The sequence below is a fragment of the Ovis canadensis genome, chromosome 2 (assembly GCF_042477335.2).
Source record: "Ovis canadensis isolate MfBH-ARS-UI-01 breed Bighorn chromosome 2, ARS-UI_OviCan_v2, whole genome shotgun sequence".
NCBI lineage: Eukaryota > Metazoa > Chordata > Mammalia > Artiodactyla > Bovidae > Ovis > Ovis canadensis.
Window position 1 is genome coordinate 53,587,521 of NC_091246.1, and position 22,207 is coordinate 53,609,727.

At 46.9% G+C, this 22,207-nt stretch overlaps 2 protein-coding genes across 4 annotated transcripts in view; both read right to left on the reverse strand.

Moving 5' to 3' along the window:
- The window catches only part of LOC138433493 (phospholipid-transporting ATPase FetA-like), a 124,764-nt gene extending 116,709 nt beyond the window's left edge, over positions 1-8,055 (reverse strand). The window contains exon 1 of the mRNA XM_069576255.1: positions 7,988-8,055. The gene's annotated coding sequence lies outside the window, so the exon portion shown is untranslated. The remainder of the gene's footprint in view (positions 1-7,987) is intronic.
- A 223-nt stretch (positions 8,056-8,278) lies between these two features.
- Positions 8,279-22,207, reverse strand: part of UNC13B (unc-13 homolog B) — a 227,442-nt gene continuing 213,513 nt past the window's right edge. For all 3 annotated transcript variants that reach the window (XM_069576256.1, XM_069576259.1, XM_069576257.1), the window contains 15 exons: positions 21,923-22,008; positions 16,773-16,899; positions 16,543-16,639; positions 16,166-16,309; positions 15,781-15,858; positions 15,233-15,310; positions 14,904-14,992; positions 14,515-14,667; positions 14,269-14,392; positions 14,103-14,159; positions 13,830-13,910; positions 12,756-12,903; positions 10,349-10,441; positions 10,013-10,172; positions 8,279-9,848 (listed from right to left, as the gene is read on the reverse strand). In XM_069576256.1, coding sequence (XP_069432357.1) covers positions 9,563-9,848; positions 10,013-10,172; positions 10,349-10,441; positions 12,756-12,903; positions 13,830-13,910; positions 14,103-14,159; positions 14,269-14,392; positions 14,515-14,667; positions 14,904-14,992; positions 15,233-15,310; positions 15,781-15,858; positions 16,166-16,309; positions 16,543-16,639; positions 16,773-16,899; positions 21,923-22,008 — 1,801 coding nt within the window. In that variant the 3' untranslated portion in view covers positions 8,279-9,562. The remainder of the gene's footprint in view (positions 9,849-10,012; positions 10,173-10,348; positions 10,442-12,755; positions 12,904-13,829; positions 13,911-14,102; positions 14,160-14,268; positions 14,393-14,514; positions 14,668-14,903; positions 14,993-15,232; positions 15,311-15,780; positions 15,859-16,165; positions 16,310-16,542; positions 16,640-16,772; positions 16,900-21,922; positions 22,009-22,207) is intronic.

Below are 22,207 nucleotides of genomic sequence, written 5' to 3' on the forward strand. Positions count from 1 at the left end.
TCAAAGGTCAATTAAGTTAACTTTCAGTGGCTTAAAGGTAGGGCCAGAATTTAAATCTTTATATTCTAACTTCTAGATTAAGTAAATTAAATTTGGCAAGTGATTACTGAGTACCTAGTACATGTTAGCTAGTGAAGTGACTCTTTGTGTCTGACTCTTTGTGACCCCATGGACTGTAGCCCACCAGGCTCCTCTGTCCATGCAATAGTACTGGAGTGGATTGCCATTTCCTTCTTCAAGACATGGTCAAAAATGCAAAAAAATATCATCCATGCCCTCAATTAGTATACAGTATTCTTAGAAAGACAGAGACAACTAAAATACTGCACTGCCTGACTTAACCCTTGGATTGGCAGAAATTGAAAACTTTCCTTGACTGGCCTTGATGACAAAGTCCATTTCTCTTCAGAATCAGTCTGTGGCTTTTAATTTGTTCCTGACTATGGCTATTTATTCCAGGGGACACAAGGATTTGAATATAGCTACTGCATCTCTAGACATGGCCATGCAGCTTAATATTCCTTGACAGGGGTAGAGAAAAAAGAATGGTGCAATTTCAGTGAGATTCATTTCATATTCTCCAAAGCCAAGAATATGACTCAGCAGAAGACTGGGAGATTCCAAGACAAAGGACTAGGTAGAAAATAAAGGGTATTCACAAAAATATTTTCCTTTCCACAGCAGTTAGGTAATTGAACAGTCTACAATTTATAGATAGACACAGTTATCTATAAATAAACAATCTTTACAGTTGTTGAAGAGAACTCCTGCATACTAAAGGGGGAAACAGCATGAAGGTACTAATATTTGTATCTATGATTCGGGATGACAGAGAAGGTCACAGATGGACAAGAATACTCAAAGAAAACTTTTTCATGAGGAATTCATCAGCCATTGCAAAATGTTGCCATGAAGATTTTGTTACATATAAGATAATGAGAAAACCAGGAACTCATGTTTCATTACTGGACTGAAAGAAGTGGCCAGGAATAGTCCACCACAGTTTTTCTCAAACTTTAATATGCATCAGAACCACCTGGTGGCTGTGCCCCCCTTTCCCCCCTCTTCTAGCCCTTGACCACAAATTCTAATTCAGCAGGTCTATGGTAGTGCCCAAGAATTTATCTCTCTTACAAATACAGGTGATGTTGATGCTGTTCAGATCTAATATTTTGAGAACTGCTTGTGTATCAGAAGGTCTACACTATACCGGGCTTCCCTGATAGCTCAGCTGGTAAAGAATCCACCTGCAATGCAAGAGACTCTGATTTGACTTCTGGGTCTGGAAGATCTGCTGGAGAGGGGGTAGGCTACCCATCCCAGTACTCCTGGTGGCTCAGCTACGCATCCCAGGCTTCCCTGGTGGCTCAGCTGGTAAAAATCTGCCTGCAATGTGGGAGACCTGGGTTTGATCCCTGGGTTGGGAAGATCCCCTGGAGAAGGGAATGTCTATCCACTCCAGTATTCTGACCTGAAGAAGTCCATGGGGTTGCAGTTGCAAAGAGTCAGACACGGCTGAGCGACTTTCATTTTCACACTTTCTACATTATACTGGATACACACACACTTGTAAATTATGGCAAGTTAGTTAACTCCCTATCGTTGACTTTGTAAATGATACTCTCTTTACCCATCTAACAGCCAAAAAAGATTACTCAGAGAGAAGTTATGGCTAGTCACCTAACGAGACAATCTGTTCTAGAGCAGAAATACACCTCATGCGAAGAGATGACTCACTGGAAAAGACTCTGATGCTAGGAGGGACTGGGGGCAGGAGAAGAGGACGACAGAGGATGAGATGGCTGGATGGCATCACTGACTCAATGGACATGAGTCTGAGTAAACCCTGGGAGTTGGTGATGGACAGGGAGGGCGGGCGTGCTGCGATTCATGGGGTCACAGAGTCGGACACGACTGAGCGACTGAACTGAACTGATATGCATATGTCACTCAAGACAATAGGCCCCAGGTTGAGAACCCCTTACTTGTATGTTAATGCTTCAAAAATATGTATCTTCAGCCTGAATTTTTATCTTGAGCTTCAGTAGTACATATTCAAATATCTATTTAACATCTGTATTTGGATGTCATACAATTGCCTCAAAATCTACATGTATTGAGGAGTGACTGTTTGATAGGGATGGCATTCCTTCTTGGCAGATGAAGAAGTTCTGGGACTTCCTTGGTGATGGAGTGGACAAGAATCTGCCTGCCAATGCAGGGGTCACAGGTTCAATCACTGGTTCAGGAAGATTCCACACGGCATGGAGCAACTAAGCCCCTGTGACATAACAACTGAGTCTGCACTTACTGAGCTCACAAGCTGCAACTACTGAGCCCAAGTGCCACAACTACTGAGTCTGTGTGCCACAACCAGTGAAGCCCGTGTGCCTAGAGCCCATGCTCCGCAACAAGAGAAGCCGTGGGAATGGGAAGCCCGAGCACCACAACGACGAGTAGCCCCTGCTCACTGCAATTAGAGAAGGCCCACACAAAGCAACCAGTACACCCCAAAATAAATAAATATAATTATATTAAAAAGTTCTGGAACCAGACAGTAATGATGGTTGTGAAACAGTGTGAATATACTTTAGTTCAGTTCAGTCGCTCAGTTGTGTCTGACTCTTTGAGACCCCATGAATTGCAGCACACCAGGCCTCCCTGTCCATCACCATCTCCCAGAGTTCACTCAAACTCACGTCCTTCAAGTCGGTGATGCCATCCAGCCATCTCATCCTCTGTCATCCCCTTCTCCTCCTGCCCCCAATCCCTCTCAGCATCAGAGTCTTTTCCAATGAGTCAGCTCTTCACATGAGGTGGCCAAAGTACTGGAGTTTCAGCTTTAGCATCATTCCTTCCAAAGGACACCCAGGACTGATCTCCTTTAGAATGGACTGGTTGGATCTCCTTGCAGTCCAAGGGACTCTCAAGAGTCTTCTCCAACACCACAGTTCAAAAGCATCAATTCTTTGGTGCTCAGTTTTCTTCACAGTCCAACTCTCACATCCATACATGACTACTGGAAAAACCATAGCCTTGACTAGACGGACCTTTGTTGGCAAAGTAATGTCTCTGCTTTTGAATATGCTATCTAGGCTGGTCATAACTTTCCTTCCAAGGAGTAAGCGTCTTTTAATTTCATGGCTGCAATCACCATTTGCAGTGATTTTGGAGCCCCCAAAAATAAAGTCTGACACTGTTTCCACTGTTTCCCCATCTATTTCCCATGAAGTGATGGGACCAGATGCCATGATCTTCGTTTTCTGAATGTACTTAGTGTCATGTAATTGTACACTTTCAAATGGTATACGTAACATAACATGCATTTTACCATGCAAAATCTACATTTACAAAACTGATATTATCACCTCTATTCTCAACCTCCCACGCACCCCAAATTTGTGCTTTCTCTTATATTTCCTGTCTTTGGACATTTATTACTAGTCTTATTATTTACCTAGTAGCCCATGCCAGATATCCGAGTCATCTCTGACAATGCTCTTTCATTCTCCCACTTAACAATCAATCATGAAGCTCTGTACTTTCTCCCTCATTAATAAAACGTTAACTTGGAATAGTCCTCTATCACTGTCCCCAAAGCTTCTACTTAAGTTCAGGCCACCATTATTGGCCTCATAGTCTCCAGCAGTTTTGCACCTTCCCACCTTCCATCTAAACCCCACTTCAACTGACTCTTCTTCATCTTGCCAGAGTGACTTATATCATTTTGCTTAAAAACCCACCATTGCCTTTAGGATAAATTCTTCATGATCTGGCCTCTGTTTACTTCTCTGTTTTATCTCTAACCATTGTCCTACACAAAGCCAAAATGCAGTGATATAAGCTTCCTGCAATTTCTAGCTCATCACCAGCTTTTTTTTTTTTTTAAACCCAAGTGCACATGTCACTCCAAACCCCTAGCACTTCATTTCCCTCTGTTTAGACTTGGCTAAATTCTACAGGAAAGATTGAATTTACATCATCATGCTCAGGAAGCCTTTCAGATGCCCCAAAGATGATGTCCTTATTATGAGCTTCTATGTTTACTCATATCTTAATATTATATTTAAGTTAAAGTCATCTGTCTCCTTTAAAGACCACATTATGCTTGAGGGTAGGGACTACATATCAATGCATCTCCAGTGCCTAAAACAGTACATAGCATGTGGTATGTTCTAAATAAATATTTTTAAATGAACAAGTGATGCCCTAGTGAATAATAGGAATCCTGATATCAGAAGTTACACAACTTCCCAATGACTTCTTACCTTACTCTGATTAAAAGCCAAAGTCATTACAATGGGCTACAGTGTTCTGACTTCATCTCCTGGTATTCTCCCCTTCATTCACTCAGTTCCAGCAACCCTCTGAAGCCTTGACTGGAAAAGCACTTCAGCCAAGGAGCCACTGAGGCACATGCATTAAGGAAGGAACTAAACACTGAGCCTCCAGCATGTGCTAGGCACTTGCATGTGTCATATCACAGGCCCCTCACAATCGCTCTAGGACAAAGGAAATACTACCGCCATTTCCATGGACTGAGTGAAATATTGGACAATGACAGCGAAACAGACTAAGCCTAAGAGTAGATTTTGAATTTAAACAGAGGGATAACTTCCTTGGAAAGAGTCCATAGTGGTGACTTTTCCTCCCCTAGATATCTTGTATGCTGGTTATTCTGTTTGCTGGGCCTCCTTCCAGCCAACTCCCTCTGCTCTGCTCTGGGAAGCTGACCTCAATGAACTACATTATCCAAACTACCTTGCCCCTGGCTTCTGTCCGGGTTTTGTCAATTGCAGGTACCAGCTGGAGACCAGAGGCCAAGAAGAGAAAGGTTAGGGGATTATTTCTCTACTTTCCTGCTGCCTTGTCTAAGTCCTTATAACAGCTGCGTAACACTTATGGCTATAGCTTCCTGTCAGACAGTCTCCCAAATTGTAGGTCTCACTGGGCCCTAGCAACAACACTCCCCTTTCTTACCCTTGAGGCCTAGGAGTGCTACTGATTCCCACTGTTGGGTTTCATCATTTCTTTTTAGTTTTTGTTAACAATGATCACACGTCTGTAAATCATCCTTTGGTTAAACTCTTCTTCAATTAAATTCTTTTGAAACCACCAATTATTTTCCTACAAGGACTCCTGACTGATACACTAGAAAAACAACAAATGGCATGTTCTTCTCCTTTGTTCTTCCACTCATTAAATTTCTAGTGTCTTCAATCAAGTCTCCTTCCTCTCCTCTTTCTGAAGCTTTCCATCTTTCCATGTCTACATGGTGTCCCAAGAAGTCTAAGCATTCTATTACCCACAGAGCAACACTGCTGTTACTATTCTGCTGAATCTCAAGTGACATTGGCACTCTGTTGTTCTTGTAGTTCTAAGACTGGTTGGCTTTGTTAGTCTGACCATCCTGGCAGGACAATAAACTCATTGCAGGGAAAGTGAGCAATTTTAATCTCCAAACAAACAAATTTTAGCTCAAGAGAACCTTAGACTTTACCTTGTCTGAAGTGAAAGTCACTCAGTTATGTCTGACTCTTTGCAACTCCATGGACTGTAGCCCGCCAGGCTCCTCTGTCCATGGAATTCTCCAGGCAAGAATACTGGAGTGTGTAGTCATTCCCTTCTCCAAGGATCTTCCTGATCCAGGGATTGAACCCAGGTCTTCTGCACTGCAGGCAGACTCTTTACTGTCTGAGTCACTAGAGAAGCCATGTTATCACTCAGTCATGTCCAACTCTGTGTGACCCCATGGACTATATAGCCCACCAGGCTCCTCTATCCATGGAATTCTCCAGGCAAGAATACTGGAGCAAGTTGCCAATCCCTTCTCCAGGGGATCTTCCCAAACCACTGATCAAAACTGGGTCTCCCACATTGCAGGCAGATTCTTTACCGACTGAGGCACCAGGGAAGACTTTACCTTGTCTAACCACCTTACTTTACAGATAGGAAGGTTCAGGCTCACACAGGGAAACACTCTCACAGCTATACAGCTGCAGACCTAGGTTCATCATCTAAACTCTGCCTACTATTCCACCAGGCTGTGATACTGCACTGGGTACCTAATAGGCACTCAATATGATTACTCATTCCTAAATTCATATGGGCTTTGCTTTGTTCAATACTAGGCTCCATGCCTAGATGAGTACCTGGTACATATGATACACACAGCACATATTTATTGATTTTGAATCCAGGACACAGAAAGACAAATTCCTTGGAAGTTATCAGAGCTCAGAGGATCATCTGTAATAATGATAATAATCCCTTATACAAAGAAAATGTATAGTTTTCAAAGTGCTTTCCAATTTTAAAAAGCCCATTTGTTCCCTCTGAGGTAAACACAGCAGGATGCATAGTCTGTTTAACAGATGCAAGCAACAGCCTCTGAAAGGTTCAAAGTCAAGGTCCCCTGACTAGTATGTTGCAGAGTGGAGGCTCCTGTTCAAGTTTTCTGACTCCCACTTCCCTCCACTACTCCCTGTTGCTTCTTTAGCTTAGCCATGCTGCTTCAAGAAAGGGGGGGGGGCAGGGTTCATTCACGGAGCTAGCCCAAATAGTCACAATGACTAGATGAATTACACACTTATGCTGATAGAAATGATTTTGCTTTTTTTAAAAAAATCCACTTAAAGGTACTTCTATTCCACTTCTGATTAGATACAGTCTGCAGAATACCTCCAACTCTTAATACTACAAGGCTTGGTATTTTCCACAGAGAGGACAGTTACCATCTGTGTGGTCTGGAGTGAAGGAGACAGCACTTTTGAGACATCACTTTCAGTACAGACCAGTCAGGCCCTTTCAAAACCAGGTGTTCAGAGAAACAGCATCTTGTTTCTCAGCCTGACTCCACCAGAGAGGAGCTGTCACATGATTTCTTCAAGATTAAATGCACCAAGAAGCCATCTGCAGTTTTTCTGACTGAATTCTCTTATGAAGAACTCTTTAATACAGATTTCACCCTGGGTTTTAACTACTAGTATGATCTCTGATACTAATCAGGGTATCACAGAAACCAAAGATAACCTAAACATATATGCAGCCTCTTTGGATTTTAGTTTCCATTAAGAGCTCAGAGTAGAGTATGGGTACAGAAAATTACCCAAAGTCTTACATCAGGGATTATAAACTCAAATGCCTCCCAGGCACCAGGTAAATAATGTAAAATCCAGTATGACAAAATAAGGAATAATGGAGTCTACTCAGTGCTTTTAGGCAGGGGGCGAGCATTACTTGTGGCATGCAGGATCTTAGTTCCTGGGCCCATTCCCCCTGCATTGGAAGCAAAGTCTTAACCACTGGATCACCAGAGAAGTCCCTGGAGTCTACATAAACTGTAGAAAACTAATTTGCTAGTTGCTTCTGAGCTCCAACCACCTGTCACTTTTTGGGTACATGAATTAACAGTTTTTCCCCCAAAGCAGGAAATATGCATTTTTAAAATGTTAAATGTTTTTTAAAAGTTAGTTACTAATTCAAATATGGAAGTCTTTTGTAGGCTATCAGCCAGAGTTTGTACTTTTCCTTACGGGGTAGGTTTCCTGCTCCATATGAGAGAGAAATGATAGCAAACGTCCCACTTTCAAGTCAAATATGGTATAGGATTCACGGCTTCCTTCTCAGAGACTCTGTGGACAGTGCGGGAAAAGTGGACAGAAAACTCCTTGAGTTAGTAGGAATGTACCTTGACTGGGGGATATCTGCTTTATTAACTATACAAACAGATACCCTCTGGAAGGAATTTGTGGGGTAAGATCCCCTCTGTTAGGTATCTGGGCAGATAAGTCTCTGAAGCATCTAGGAAACCCATATTCCAGTATGGGGATGTGGAGGATTGGGAGAACAGTTTACAAGAAAGCATAAAGACAGACAGCTACTGGGAAATACAGAGTACGATATGAGGGGTACAATTTCTTCAGTCTTGGGAGGGAGAAGGTGATAACCTCTCCTCGGGCGCCACCTTCGGGTGCCTCTTTCTCACCATCGCTCCGCAGCCGTCGACTCCAGGGAACGACCGCCATCTTAACGCACCTTTCTGCGCAGGTGCCCGGGAGCCGAGAGAGAGCCCCGCCTCCCGCCACACCCCTCCTCCTCACTTCCGCCGCCCACCACGCCCCCTTTCTCAGAAATCTGTCCTTTCCCCTAGCTGTGTTAGGCTCCTCCGCTTGTGACTGCAGAGAGGAGGAAAGAGCCGCTGGTCTAAATCTATCATTATATTAGAAAGTCATTTCTACAGCTTTCCACACTTTACTGGAATTACCAGATCCCAAAGGCTGCTACAAGATAATTTATTACAGACTAGTCAATAATTTCTTGTGACAATGGCACATACAATTTAAAACAGCAAAGATGCTTCGTTTCTTGTTTCATGTAATGGCTAATGCAGAGTCCTCGAGAAGTCCAAAAGGCTGCTAGGAGGATACTGAAGGATCATGTCACATCTGTGGGCAAGGGCCTGGGAAGTCCACAACTCCCCGGGAGTGTTGAGCCCCCCTCCCCCTCTGCTCCCCATCCCTCCACCCCCAATCTAGCCTGTACAGAGGGATCACAGTCTAAGTTCCTTCTGTAGAGTTGAATGGTTTATGAGGGGGACAGCAGCTGACCTAAATGAAACGGAGTGAGGACAAAGGCTGGATTCTGTCTGCGAGGGGAAGGACCACCAGAAGGCAGTGGCCATAGCTGAATAGGACTCCTTCTAGACTGATTTCCACAATTTCTGGCTTTGTTCAGGGCTTATCTATGAAGAAGCCCTCTCTCCTGGATTCTTTGGCTAGCTCTCAGATATGTATACTTAACAGCCTCTCATGTCCTGAAGCATCACTCCCCTTCCTAAAGGAGTGAGGTAGGGAGACTCCTGGGCAGGTGGCCCCTGGTGCTTGGGTTCCAAAGAAATTCTGCTCAGGCCTCTGAAGCACCATGTGAACCTGGTTCTACTCATGAGAGCTAATCTGGGGGAAGGGATTAGCATAGCTCATTGCTGAAAGGTATCTTGTTCAGTCTCAATGCCCTGTACTCACTTGAGCTACTCTACACTGCTGGGTTCTGCTCAAGGGATGGTCTGCATTCTATTCTGTGTGTTCCTGCCCTGGCCATACTCCAGTTCAGACTACAGGGCTCAGCAATTACCTGTAGACTCAACGGATTACTTACCTAATTAGGCAAAAGCTCCAGGCCCTCTAAACGTGTTCCTCTAATGATTGGTACATATGGATCTAACTGGATTAGGTGTGGTATGGAGAGGGGGAGAAAAGGGGTGTGGGAGTGGAAGGATCTCTACCAAGAATGGCTGACACTCTCGGAAATGTCTTCCCCTCCATGAAAAAATCTCCCTGTGTGGTAAGCCCCACAGCCCAGCTCCTAGCACCACAGACCTGCTGGTCAGGGATTCAGACCCCTTCTGTGAAAAGCCACACTTGCACCACCAGATTTTCCCTTACACTTTCCTAACTGAATGAATCAGCCTCTTGACTGAGGATCTAAGATGACTATGTAGTAACTCCCATTATCCCTGGCTTGTGGAACTGGTGCCTTCTGGTTGGCACAGGAGCCTGGGTGCTCAGCTCCCCTCCTCCATGGAACGAGACTCCGATTTGAGCTTCACAAACTCCCGGGCCACTTCATCATTGCTCCTTTGAGACAGAATCCGGAGAATGGTCACGCCTGTCTCATCCATGTGGATCTTCCGGCCCAAGGGGCACCAGCAAGCACAGCTGCCCTTGGCTGCCACATCCCTCAGAGGCATCACAGCCAGCCCCAGCACACGGTCCTCCCGGGCAAAGCAGTAATCCTTCACACATATCTGCAACTCATAGGCTTCTGGCCCCTCTTCATTTCCCAGGAGGCTGTGAGGACAGGGCAGATGGAAGATAGGAGACCAGAGATGAGGGCGTCCTCAAATGAATTCACCCCAGACACCATCCAGCCCATCCCTTCTCTCCTCTCTTAATTCTTACTCCACAGATCACTCCCATCCCAAAGTTCTTTAGATCCCCCAACCATAACTTACAAGTGAAACGTCTCGTTGTACTTGGGAGCCCAGTTGTTACTTTTTGACTTGGTTGTGAACTTCCTCTTTTTATCGCTTTGGTGAGGGCCAACCATGGTGACTTCAACAAAGGGCCGGAACATACCTGCTGTCTGCCACTTGAGGTCATTGGCAGCCACCACTACACAAACATGGAAACCTGTGAGGCAACCCATCACGCATTCCCAGTTCTTGAGCCCCCAAGTGGGATTCCCCTTGGAGGAGGGCTAAGCTGAAGGACTGGGATAAGCAGTGCCTTTGACTGATAGGGCCACTGGGCAAGAAAAGGTCTCAAGCCTGTGCATCCATGCCACTCACCTTTCACTGTGACCTTGTGCTCCCCAGTTCCAGGATGTGTAAACAAGTCCACCTGAATAGAGACTTCTCCCACAGGATCATCCACACCGGACCCTGGCAGGCAGAGGGACAGATGGTTCCCTACTGGAGAACTTGAAGACTTTAGGCCCAGTTACTCCAGGTAAAACCAAGAGCTGGGAGGCTACTATCCTACACCCTAAAGCAAGAAGCAGTCACCCACAGAAGCTATGGGGATGCGAGCCACAGGGAAAGGAAAAGAAAGGGGATGAAGAATGAGGCTGTGTATAAAAATACAAGTCAGGGTGACAACATTTTTGGTGAAACTTCTTCCAAAACTACAGCTGGAATCTCTCAGGTTCTCCAAACTTCTCTTATCTCCTGGGCTGAAGAATTTTTCATTGAAAGATGTTGGGAAAGGACAGTGCTGCCATCCTATATTTTAGTCTGAGAATTGTGTCCACCCCATGGTTTCTCAGCAGAACAATGCGGATCCCATCTAGCCCAATGCAGCACCTTCCCACCTATGGGCTGCCCTGCAAACAGTGACTTCTTCTTACTCAAACCTGGACCTCTCCACACACAGCTCTCCCGTGCCCCCTGGCCAATCTGCAGGCTCCCCTTAGTAGAGGCTTCACTTTATTTTGGGAAAACCCCAGTACCCTGTACCCCAGATAAAATTTTTTTTGTCCTCAGATGGAGAGGTGGGGGAATTCTGAAGACAACTATTGTTAACCCCATCTCGGACTGTACAAATACACTGCCTATCTCTGAGACTTGGGATAGAACTTCTGACCTTTGATATCTGGTTCCCTCAGCCCCACCTGAAGCAGCTCATTTAAGTTCACAGGGGACAGTGTTAGCCCGTATTAGATTCACATCTGCACGGTGTATAACATACCCTTTTCCGGCTGAATGTCCTCATTAGCAGTAAACCTAATACCTTTCCCACCATGCACTGAGTGAGGACAGGCAAGTCAAGAGGTAGCAGCAGTAGGACAGAGAAAGAAGAATCAGTTAGAGTCTAAGAAGTTCACAGGCATTCAGAGCAGCTCTACACATATTCTGAGGGAGCACAGAGATGGAGCAGAGTGCAGAGAGAAGTCTAAGAACTGGGGCCAGTGAATGCTCCAAATTATACTTAACAGTTTGCACATCAATGAAATCACAGACAGAGGCAGTAGAAAATACAGCAAGTTTCTGAGACCGGCAGAACACAATAGAGAAAGCTGTAGGCTCTAATTTCCTACGCTTTAAATGACAAAGCAGTGGGTAGAACACACACACACAACTGCAGACTCCCTGTGGTCACCACTCTTGCCTGGTCTTACTTCCTATGTGCCCAGTCCAGCCTCGCCTCATCTTTCTATCTAGCTCAAAGCTCAGTGTCTCTGAAAAACCTTTTAGATTAACTCCTAGCCTCTCTGATGTTATGGGCCTTTACACATACTCATCTCTGTGAAAGATCCCCCTATCTTGCTGAGCAAGGCTCATAACTCCTTTTGCTCTTTCTTCTCACTCTGGGCTTGAAATAAGAACACACGTGGAAAATGAAATAGTATTGCAGGTTCCCCTGCATTTTTTCACCTTCCATCAACCCCATCCTAACTGCTTAGATTCCCACCCTCTTCCAATCTGGGTCAGTTCACAGTTCAGTAAGGCTTAAGCCTTCCCACCCCCAGGCCCCTGCCAGGTTCACTCCTCCAGGCAGCATGCCTAGGTTTCCCTGGAAGGAGCAATTAATGATTGCACCTTGAAGGTCCTTCCCAGGAGGACCTCCTCAGGGTCAGGGTCTAAATTTCAGTCTGAGCCGTGTTTGTGCAGATGTGTTTTGTTATGGATGGGCCTGCCTGGAGACAGGGAGGGGTTCTGAGAACTGAAAATCACTGGGAGGGAACCAGCTGCCTGGGTGCCCCGTGCACTAGCATCATACATGAGGCTGGAACCTCAGGTCTGTACAGCCCTGTGATCCGTACCCTCCTTTCAAGTACTCCCACAGATCACCCCTCTTAGTCTTCTTCTCATTCACACTGGAGAATCTGGGAAATCTTTGGCTCCCAAAGCTATAAGACTTCGTGAGTATCTTAACCACTCATTCTCAAGGCTTCCTCACACATTTTCCCTATCAAACAAGGTATCCTGCTTGAGGTCAACATACATGCACTGGCCAGGTGATGTTGGGAAATGAAAGCTCAGGCACATCTCCCAGATCTCTGGGATTCCTATCTGGTATGAGTCTGGGGTAGGTAGGGGTAAGTATTGGGGTCCATCAAGAAAATCCTGATGTCTATATGTGAAGGGCTTTCTGAAGAAGTACCTGGAGCCTCCCTGAGGGCTACAGGAGACTGACTCCCTAGGGGCAGAGACATAGCAGGGAGGAGAGTGGGGACCCCAAATCCTTGGGCCTTACCTTGGGCAGTCTGTGAGCGCACAAAGGTCTTGATGAGGGTGTCTGTGGTCTGTGTGTACAGAGATAGGGCATAGCGCAGGGACTGCAGATCTGGGCTCTTCTCCAGGAAGGTTTTCTTCAGCCCGTTGCCTCCGGCATGAAAGTATTGCTGAAAGACAAGAATAACTGCTACTGCCCTTCAGAGAGGCAGCTCCCCAACAATATCCTCAGAGAAAGGACATCCAAGCACAGGCCAGCAAAGATGCCAGAAGAGGACAGGGAGTCATTCAATAAACAAGATCAGGAATGCCACACAGAGCCAGGGTCACAGTCTCTCAGGTGCAGAGTCTTATGTGAGTATCTAGCAGGAGTGGTAACGGATAGCCATACTTCTGGATGTGCTGTCTGATGGATGAATCTATATGGACAGGCACAGATACGGGACAGAAGCTTTTCAGGCAGAAGCTTTTCAGTCAGAAGTGGTGCTTTACCCTTGGGAACCCTTAGAGCACTTTATACCTATGACCTACGTCTGTCCCCAGTGCCCTGAATCACAGCCCATGTGTACCTGCCTTATTACCACCTTATACCAGATGATAGTCTGGTTATCATCAAATTATACCAGAGTATCCTGATGCAGGAACCATATCTGATTTTCTCTGCATCCTTCCTAGTGTATAGTGCCTAAACACATGTTGTCTGGTTAATAAATGAATGCATTGTAGGGGAAAAAAATACCCTTTGAAACCCAAATTATTTTAAACATAAATGAAGAGGTTAGCCCGATCTGGGATATTGGATCTGGAAGATTAATTCCCAGTGGGAAATATTCCAGAATGACAATGAAGTTACTAAGTGAACTGATGTGTCCTCAGAAGCCAAGAATAAATGTTCCAGGTCTTTGGTGATTCACCTGAGGCCACACAAGAGGTACCATTTGGTTGCTCCCAAGAGGAATGTGGACGTAACAGAGAAAACCCACTCTCTCCTGGATGCGGGGTGGCAACAGCCTGAGGGACCCCTAATCTGGCCAAGCGGAATGCCAGGACCAAGAGGGTAGGGTAGGAAGGCAGTATGGAGGAGGGGGTCCTCCACCTTGATGGTGTCCAGGGCGAGGTCAAGGACAGCACACTGCTTTGGAGTCAGATTCCGTGTTTCCTCTCGCACCATGTGGTCCTGGAGCCCCAGAGAAAGCAACAACATCAGGACAGTTTGTGGCCGTCATGAAAGTCCCCCACTTGTCAGCCCACAGCTGCATGCCCCTCTCCTTCTTCTCCTCTTCAGTCTTCAGAGCTCGGATTTCCCCTCTCCCAGGCAACCCCTGCCCCTCCCATCTGACTGCAAAAGGACCCCAGGTATCCAGAGTACCTTGAGTTTCGAAAGTTGGCTCAGCTCCTTGGCAGCAGTGAAGATTAGCTGGGTGCCCTGGGCAGAGAGAGAATCATTCAGAGCAGAGAACTGCAAACTCCATCAGGAAGCAGGGAACTGGGTAAGGGAGACACAGCAGGAGGAAGTGGAAAGGAGCTGTCCTTACCGTCTGGTCAGTAAGTGGAGGCAGAACAATCATCCTTTCCATTGTGTTCATTACCACCCGCCAGAGCTCCTTCAGTACCCGCTTCAGGACCGTCTTCTCACACACAGTGGCAAAAAGTGTGAGGCTGCAGGGCCAGGCCACAGGTCAGGATGGGGTGAGTGCTCGAGAGGCCCCCTCCCTGAGCAGCTCCTCTGATTGCCTCTACCTGCTTCGTCCCTACAGGACTGTGCTGGGTGCTATACTCACTTGCCGTCCAGGAAGTCCATGAGAGGCCGGAGCACACTGTCTGCATCCTGAGTCACCGAGGCCCTTGTGTTGGGGGACGCGTTCCCTGGGCCCCGCACCTGGCTCAGGATGTCAGCCATTTGTCGCACGCACTCGTCAATCCGCACCTGGAAACTACACATGTGCCCACAGTGCAGCCCTCCTCGACCCCCACACACACGGGCTCTAAGCAGCTCCAGCTGCTCGGTCCCACCCAAGTGCACACGTGGTGCAGCCCCGACAGGGCAGGCCGGCAGGAAGAGAGGAAGATGCACAAAGGTGCGCTGGGCGGAGGCCAGTGGGGCAGGGGCTCCGGGACTGGCCAGGCACCACACCTGGCTCTGAGGGCTGTGTGTTCTGGGGCCACTGACCTGTTTCCAAACACCATGCTGAGCTCATCCAAAACTGTATTCAGTTTCACCTGAAGCTCCTTCAGACTGTCTGCAGTTTCAGGGTCCAGCTATATCCACAGGAGGCAGGCTTGGCTAAGCTGGTTCTCTTAGGCTTTTCTCCCCTCCTGTGCCCCAACCCCTCCCTCCTGGGGCCTCTACCCCAATGCCTACTCAAATCTCTCAGCTAAAACCAGTCCAAATCCCAAGCTAAACTTCAGGTCTAAACCCAGTCAGGAGAGGGCAGAGTTCTATGGCTGAGGAGCTCGGGAACAAAGGGAGAATGCAGCAACCCTGAACCTCAGACCTACCTCCTTGCCTCCCATGGCCTCAAACATCTTCTCCAGCTGCACCCTCAGCTGCTGCATGTTGTTCATCAGGATGCAAGGCTGTGGGGACAGACAGAAGTGTTAAGTCTTAGCTCCATTCAGCACAGAACTCAATCTAGGGCCCCTGCCTCTATCACATGGCTCCAAAAACCACAGGGAATTTATAGCACATGTTATACCTGTCTCTCCCTAAGCACTGAGATCTGGAAGCAATGCTGACAGCTCTCCTTAAAGGAAGACTAGAAGCAAATGTTTCTGCTCTAACCCTGAATAGGGGGGCCCCAGGTATTCATGGGATTACCCTTTATAACTCTCTGAATGTATTAAAAAAAAAAAAAAAGCCTAAGCAAAGGGTCTCTAGCTCAGTAGAGGATAAATTACCAAATGGAGGCTCAAAAGAACTCCTTATCAGGTTCTTGTTATTTTGTGGCATAATCTCAAGCACAGCCCTGCTGGGAGTCACAAGTCAGGAGCATCACCCCATTCTCAGCCCTGAGGATAGTTTCAAAAGCAAAAAGCCTGGCCCTCACCATTTTCTCCTTTGTGCAGTAAGCTGGGAAGTTCTTTGATAAGATGTCTGCATATTCCATGAGCACCTTCCCGATGGTCTGAGAAGAAAGGGGAAGAAGAAGGAGAGGGGACCCTTAGCTTTCCCCATGAGGATCATACCTGGGGTCACACTTCTCCCAGAACAGTAACAACATGTACATAAAGAGGAATCTCAAAGTAGGGGACCAATCTCCCTCTCTATCCCACTGAAACAAACCCACCTATCTGCCCCAGACTCAAGTAAAGGAGCATGGGGTGATGCCAGGCTGTACCCAAAGGCCATCACAAAGAGGGCTTGATCTCATGTCTGTAGATAGGCTGTGAGTGTCATGGAGTAAGGGGAAAAGGGTAGGAGGGTCATGGTACCTTAGCAAATCTCCTCATGTAGTGCGCAAGGATGTTGGGGTCTGGGCATTCCAATTTCCGGATGATCTCAAAGCTCTGATTGAGCTGTGTGAAGACATCCACCACAGAGCAAGAGAAGAGTGCGTGCTCTGATGTCTGCTGGAACTAAGGAAGGCCACACACAGGGTCATCATCTGCAGCTGCTACCTCGTCCCAAGTATGTATGGCTCTGAAGGGCTCTCTGCACAGCAAGGGTGGCTCCATGGCTCTGGACAGCTCTCCGTATGGACTCCACCAGGCAGGGACAGCCATCCCGGCTACAGCCCAGGAACCCCTGCTGACAGCTAATTGCTGGGAGACCCGGCTAGACACCTGTGAAGTTCAAGCCCCTGACTTACCCCATCCTTCTTATCTCGTTCCAAGGCCCCACGCAGGAATTCCAAAGACACATCCTCATTCTCGTCCAGCCACTGCAGGACAAACTGCTCAAACCATCTGCAGCCAGGCAGGAAGATGGAGGGGTTGGAGCTAGTGGTTGGCAGCTGCCATGTGCCTGAGAGCAAGGATACTGGCAGTGCCCAGCCCCTGAGCCCCCCTTCCTTCTGCAGCCCCCCACATGATGACTCACGCTGGGTATTCGGGCACCTGGCCCTGGAGGGCAGGCAGATCCCGCACGTATTCATTGTGGAGCCACTTCACCTTGAAGTGCAGGTTCATGTAGTCAGCACTCTTACACAGCCTGTCTTTCTCATGCTCTGGTTGGGGGGAGAGAGGCGGGGTCAGGTACCAGCAGTGCAGGCCATGCTTCCTGAGCTTTCCCAAGGCGGATCCAGTTGGGTGGCGCTATCAGATGTCTTAGAAGAAGGGTGACTTCCCAGCACCTCCCCACAGCCACCTCCCCCTAGCAGTGAGTATTCTGCTAAAAGCCTGACCCAAATCTTCCTTTAGAGGCTAAGTCAGACACCCAGATAAGGCCCACAGTCTTCCTGTGCTGGCTTTTGGAAGTACAAGCGAGATACCGGCCACTGGTGAAGAAGGGGAGAAAAGGATATGGGCGCTAAGGCTGACCTGGGGAAACGGCCCAGGACATGAGAGGGATGACACTTTACTTTACGCTTTATCTTCCAGGGCTTTACTAATCCTAGTAGCTGAGCCATTTCCTCAGATGGACTTAAATGCAGAGATGAGCAGTCATACATGACATACATGGGTTACTGACAGCCACACAGAGACAGGGAAAACCAAAGTGGGCCCAAGCTAAGAGGAAGAGCAGTTGAGCAGCCACAGCGTAACAGAATCCTGAGGTAAACTGGACGGTGCCAGAGCAGAGCTGAAACACTGGAAAATGAACTCTCGGAGAAGTATGAAATCAGTCAGTGTGGAAACCATGGAAACACAGCCAGATGAAAGAGCCATCCTGCTACAGGAAATGGGATGCTTATGTGAAAGGTTATACAGCCAAGTCTGCAGAGGCTTCTGGAATATCTAGGATAAAGATCACCAACAGCTTGCCCAGAGAGTCTAGAGCACTGGCCATACCCACAGGTTTCCTTCACCTACCCCCTTTAGAGATGAAGCATTAATTTTGTTTGAATAATAAAAGCCAACTCTGTGCCTACATATAACATAATGGTGAAAGCAAGCAAAATGGGGAGAGTACTGAGTGACAGGGAGGGGAAGGTCGTTGTCCTCGGGAACACTACTGCTCAACTCCGAGTTGCCACGGGTGATGCTCCTCCATGTCAAGATAGAACAGCCAGTCTGCCCTTGTCAATCAGTACAGCAGACACCCAAGGAGGAAACGGGAGACTGGGATTCAGCCTCAAAAGGCTCCTTTGTCCCAGGAATGTCATCTCCCGGCACTGAAGGCAGCACCGCCTCAACCCGAGGTTGCATTTGCAGACTCTTCTATGAAGCAGTGAGCCAGAGAAGAGGAAAAAGGAGTAAGACTAGAGGTATAGGGACAACAACCAAAAGTGCTTACCACCCAGAAAGAGGACTTTTCGTATACGAATGACAGTGGAGGCTTGTGACAGAGCAGAGACGCCAATGAGCAACACAGAAAGTGAAAAAGTCAGGGACACCAAAGAGACCCTCCCAGGGCCTCCCCCTTCTCTCCCACCCTGCTGTCCTTAAACCAGGCCAAGAACCTAGAAACATAAGAAGGAACCACCAGGAGGGCCCTCTCTCCTTTCTGGTCAACAACCCACTGGGAGAAGGGGCAGTGCTGCTCCATCCCTTCAGAGCTACCTGATTCTTTTCTTCTAGGGACCTTCAAGCTACTGCGTTTGCAGAGAATTCTCACTTTCTCTGTCAATCCATAATCTGTACTCTGGCCTCAATCCCTAATTTCTAATTAACTTCTATGGTACAAAACCTAACAGGATGAATGATGAAACACTGCTGCTGCTGCTAAGTCGCTTTAGCCATGTCCCACTCTGTGCGACCCCATAGACTGCAGCCTACCAGGCTCCTCCGCCCATGGGATTTTTCAGGCGAGAGTACTGGAGTGGATTGCCATTGCCTTCTCTGGATGAAACACTGGCCACACTTAACAAGTCTCATGGAGTCATGCTCCAGTAGTTACTTGAGGCTGTTGTTGGGGGCCAGGGGTGTTAGAGGATGGTTGATCTGTTAAAAAGGGGCAATTGAGTATCTAAACCTTCTCCTGCCCCAGACTTCCATGTTCCTCCCTCCATTCATCTTTCTCCCTGGACAGTTCTTTCAGCCTCGTGATTTCAGCTATCAGACTGCTGACATCTCCCCCAGATTTCTCTCTGGTTCTGGTAATGTCTGTTCAAGTCTTTGATGAAACATCTCACTTTGCCTGGGTTTAACTCTAGTCACCATCTTTTGCTATCTTAACATCTTCACCTCTTGTTCAGTACTGAGCATCATCTTCAAGTCTTCCTTCTTCCTATCTATTCATATCCATTTAACCCACCAATCCCTGTTAATTTCATCTCTAAAACTTCTCTGGAATTTATCCATTTCTGTATAGTCACACTTGTACCTGTCTAGGTCTCATTACCACCATCTCCAACCTGTATTACTATAATAGTCTCCAATCTGGTCCTCCTCCAACCTATTCTCTATATGGTAGCCAGAGTAAGTGGCTTTTCTATATTAAAAATGTGGTCATGTTAATCCCTTGTTTAACCTGGGTTGCTGTTCAATGACTCTCAACTGCCTCAGGATAGAGTCCAAAATCCTAAATATGGCTTAAAACTTCCTGTATGATCTAGCTTTATCCTGCTTCTCTGTCTTCACCTCTCACGCATCTCTTCCCCTACACGCTAAAGTGTTAATCACACTGAATTACTGTATCCAGTTCCCGAAGCATGCCAGCTCTCTCTAGAACCCAAGTCTCTGAACATATTGTAACCTCTGCCTAAAACGTCTGTCTCTCCCTTTCCTGTCACGAATGCCTTCCCTCCCCACCAGCTAAGTTCTATCATCCTTCAGGTGTCAGTCAGTATATCACCTCCTAGAGAAAGCCCTCCCAGGTGCTCTTTCCAGGTCTGGGTTATACGATTCTCAGCACCCAATGCTTATTCCCTTGGTAGCACTTAAGTTTGAATTGTAACTGCCAATTTATAGGTTTGTTATCTAGGCTGATCTGAGCTTCTCACCAGCTAGGACTATGTCTCATGTATCTCATTGGGTTTCCAACAACTAGCACAGTATGTGGCACAAAGAACGTACTCAATATGCTTGGTGAACAGTGTGTGGATTTACTGAAGAAACTTTCTGTTCTGTATCATAACTGGGACAGTAGTTACACAGGTGTATGTATTTGTCAAAACTCCCCAAATTGTACTCTTGGAGTGTTATTTTATTTTATGCATATTATACCTCAATAAAGTTGACTTTAAAAAGGCTGAGTGAATGGTAGCATTTTAACAGCAGCAGTCAACACTATCCTTTTATCAACCAGGTCTCCAAACCCCTCCCTTTCTCTTGCCCTTCGCCATCCTGACAATCACCAAGCCCTGTCACAGCTTCCTTCCAATGTCTATCCACGCCCATTCTTCCTCTAAGTTCTCTGCTATAATTCTAGCCTATCCCCCTGCCATAAACTATCACATTGTCTGTACCCAGCTTCCAGTCTCTCCCTGTTCTGCCTGCCCCCATTTTCCACTGAGGTAAAATCTTATAAAAATGCTATTGTGTTAACACTGCATCTCTGCTCATGAGCCTTTAATAAATGTCAGGCAGTATTCTAAGTATGTCACATACATCTCAGCTGCTTCATTAGTTCAATGAAATAGATGCCATCATCACTCCCATTTTATAGATGAATAAAAATGGGAGCTCACAAGAATTAAGTAGCTCAGTCTAAGAACACACTGTGGAGTAAGTGGTAAAACTGAGATTTGAAACCAGGTCAACATGAGTTCTTTCTTTAAAGCAGTTTTCAACTCTTTTATGTTTCTTTTAAACATCAGCAGAATTCCCCTTTTGAAAGAAATTTCATTTAAAGCCTCATATAAAATTGATAAAAGCAGAGCTGCCTTGGCAGGCAGCAAGTAGAAGTCCTGGAGTTCTAGCCCTGCACGCCGCTCTCCTGCCCCCACCTCCACCCTCCTCTTGCCGTTTCCCCTTTTTACTTATTTCCTCTGTTTGAAAAACCTCTGTCCAACCTTACACTATTCCTCTTGTGGAATCCATACACTTTTCACAGGTACTTGTCTTCCCGCCCCCGCCACCCTGCCCCCTGCCCCAATTCACTACAGCTGGAGTTCTTTAAGAACTGGGGCAACACTCCTCGTTGCACTCACCACGTGCTGCCTGGGGGAAAGGGACAGGTGACCAAGTCAGAGGCCTGACCGGCTAAGGCATGGGCTACAGCCCCAGGCATGACCCAGCGCGGACAGGAGGCAGCCTGCTCTGGGGAAGAATTACAGAGTGTGCACGGACAGGACGTGACTGTCTCAAACTAAGCACAGATCTGCAAGGTTTCTTTCAACCTCAAAAGTTACTGCTCCTAAACCTCAAAAGTTTAAAAGTCTGAGAGGGTTACCCATTTCCTACCACCCTACCCAAATAACACAGGCAGACTCTGGTCTGTCCTTGCTCCAGACTGCTCCCATCCATCTAGGTCCACTTTAACAGACTGAGGAGATGACTAACATAACATACAGCAACAGGAAATGCAACTGAATGAGTGAGCGCAGATGAGTAGAAACAGGAAGGTCTGACACAGGAAGGTCGGATAGGGAGTGATATCTTTGTGGGCCAAAGTGCAAGATGAGCAGAACAGCAGAATGAACAAGATGAGTAATAACTGGTTTCATGGAAGAAGTGAGAAGAGAAGCATCTTTCTGGGTTTGTCATGCCAATCTAGAACAACTTTCAAAGAAAGTCAGGCCAAGCAGTCTATGGTGTGAGAAAATAACCTTATGTATGTATTTAAAGTTCCATGACTCTGTAAAACTGTAAAGGCGAGTGTCATAAGGCCATTCTCTAGGGAGTGGGCCACTTGAGAACACCCAGCACGGGAAGAGTTGATCTCTGGGCTGGGAAAGTGTGAAATAGGTACTTGCTCTGGAGCTGGAAGGAGGAACCTACATCCACACAGCAATTTCCATTACTCCTTTGGCTGAAGCTTTGCCCACCCAAGGTCTCCTGAGGCCTATCACCCACTATGCCTAGAATCTCTCTAGTTTCTTACTGCACTGTTCACCTAGAACGTATAGTTGTCTGGGAGAAGAAAGGGATGGCAAGCAGGTGCTTTGGCTAGGGGTTTGCAGCCCACTGCCATGGGCACACCCTTACCCTCCAGTGCATATTTCATGTCTTGGGCAAAGAGTTGCCACATCACTTCTGCGCTGACTTTTCCCACATTCAACTCCTGGGGAAACCTGGATGATGGAAGGAGACACAGTCAGAGAAGAAGGCAGAGGCATTTGATTTGATTAATTCTTTGATTTGATTAATTCAATCTGAGGTCAGACTGAAGAGAGGAGAAGCCTAGGAAACAGGGCTAGGCTCCAACTGTAGAATAAGGACCCAGGGCCAGCGGTAGGCAGAGGGACACATTGGGGCAGAGGATCCCCTCAG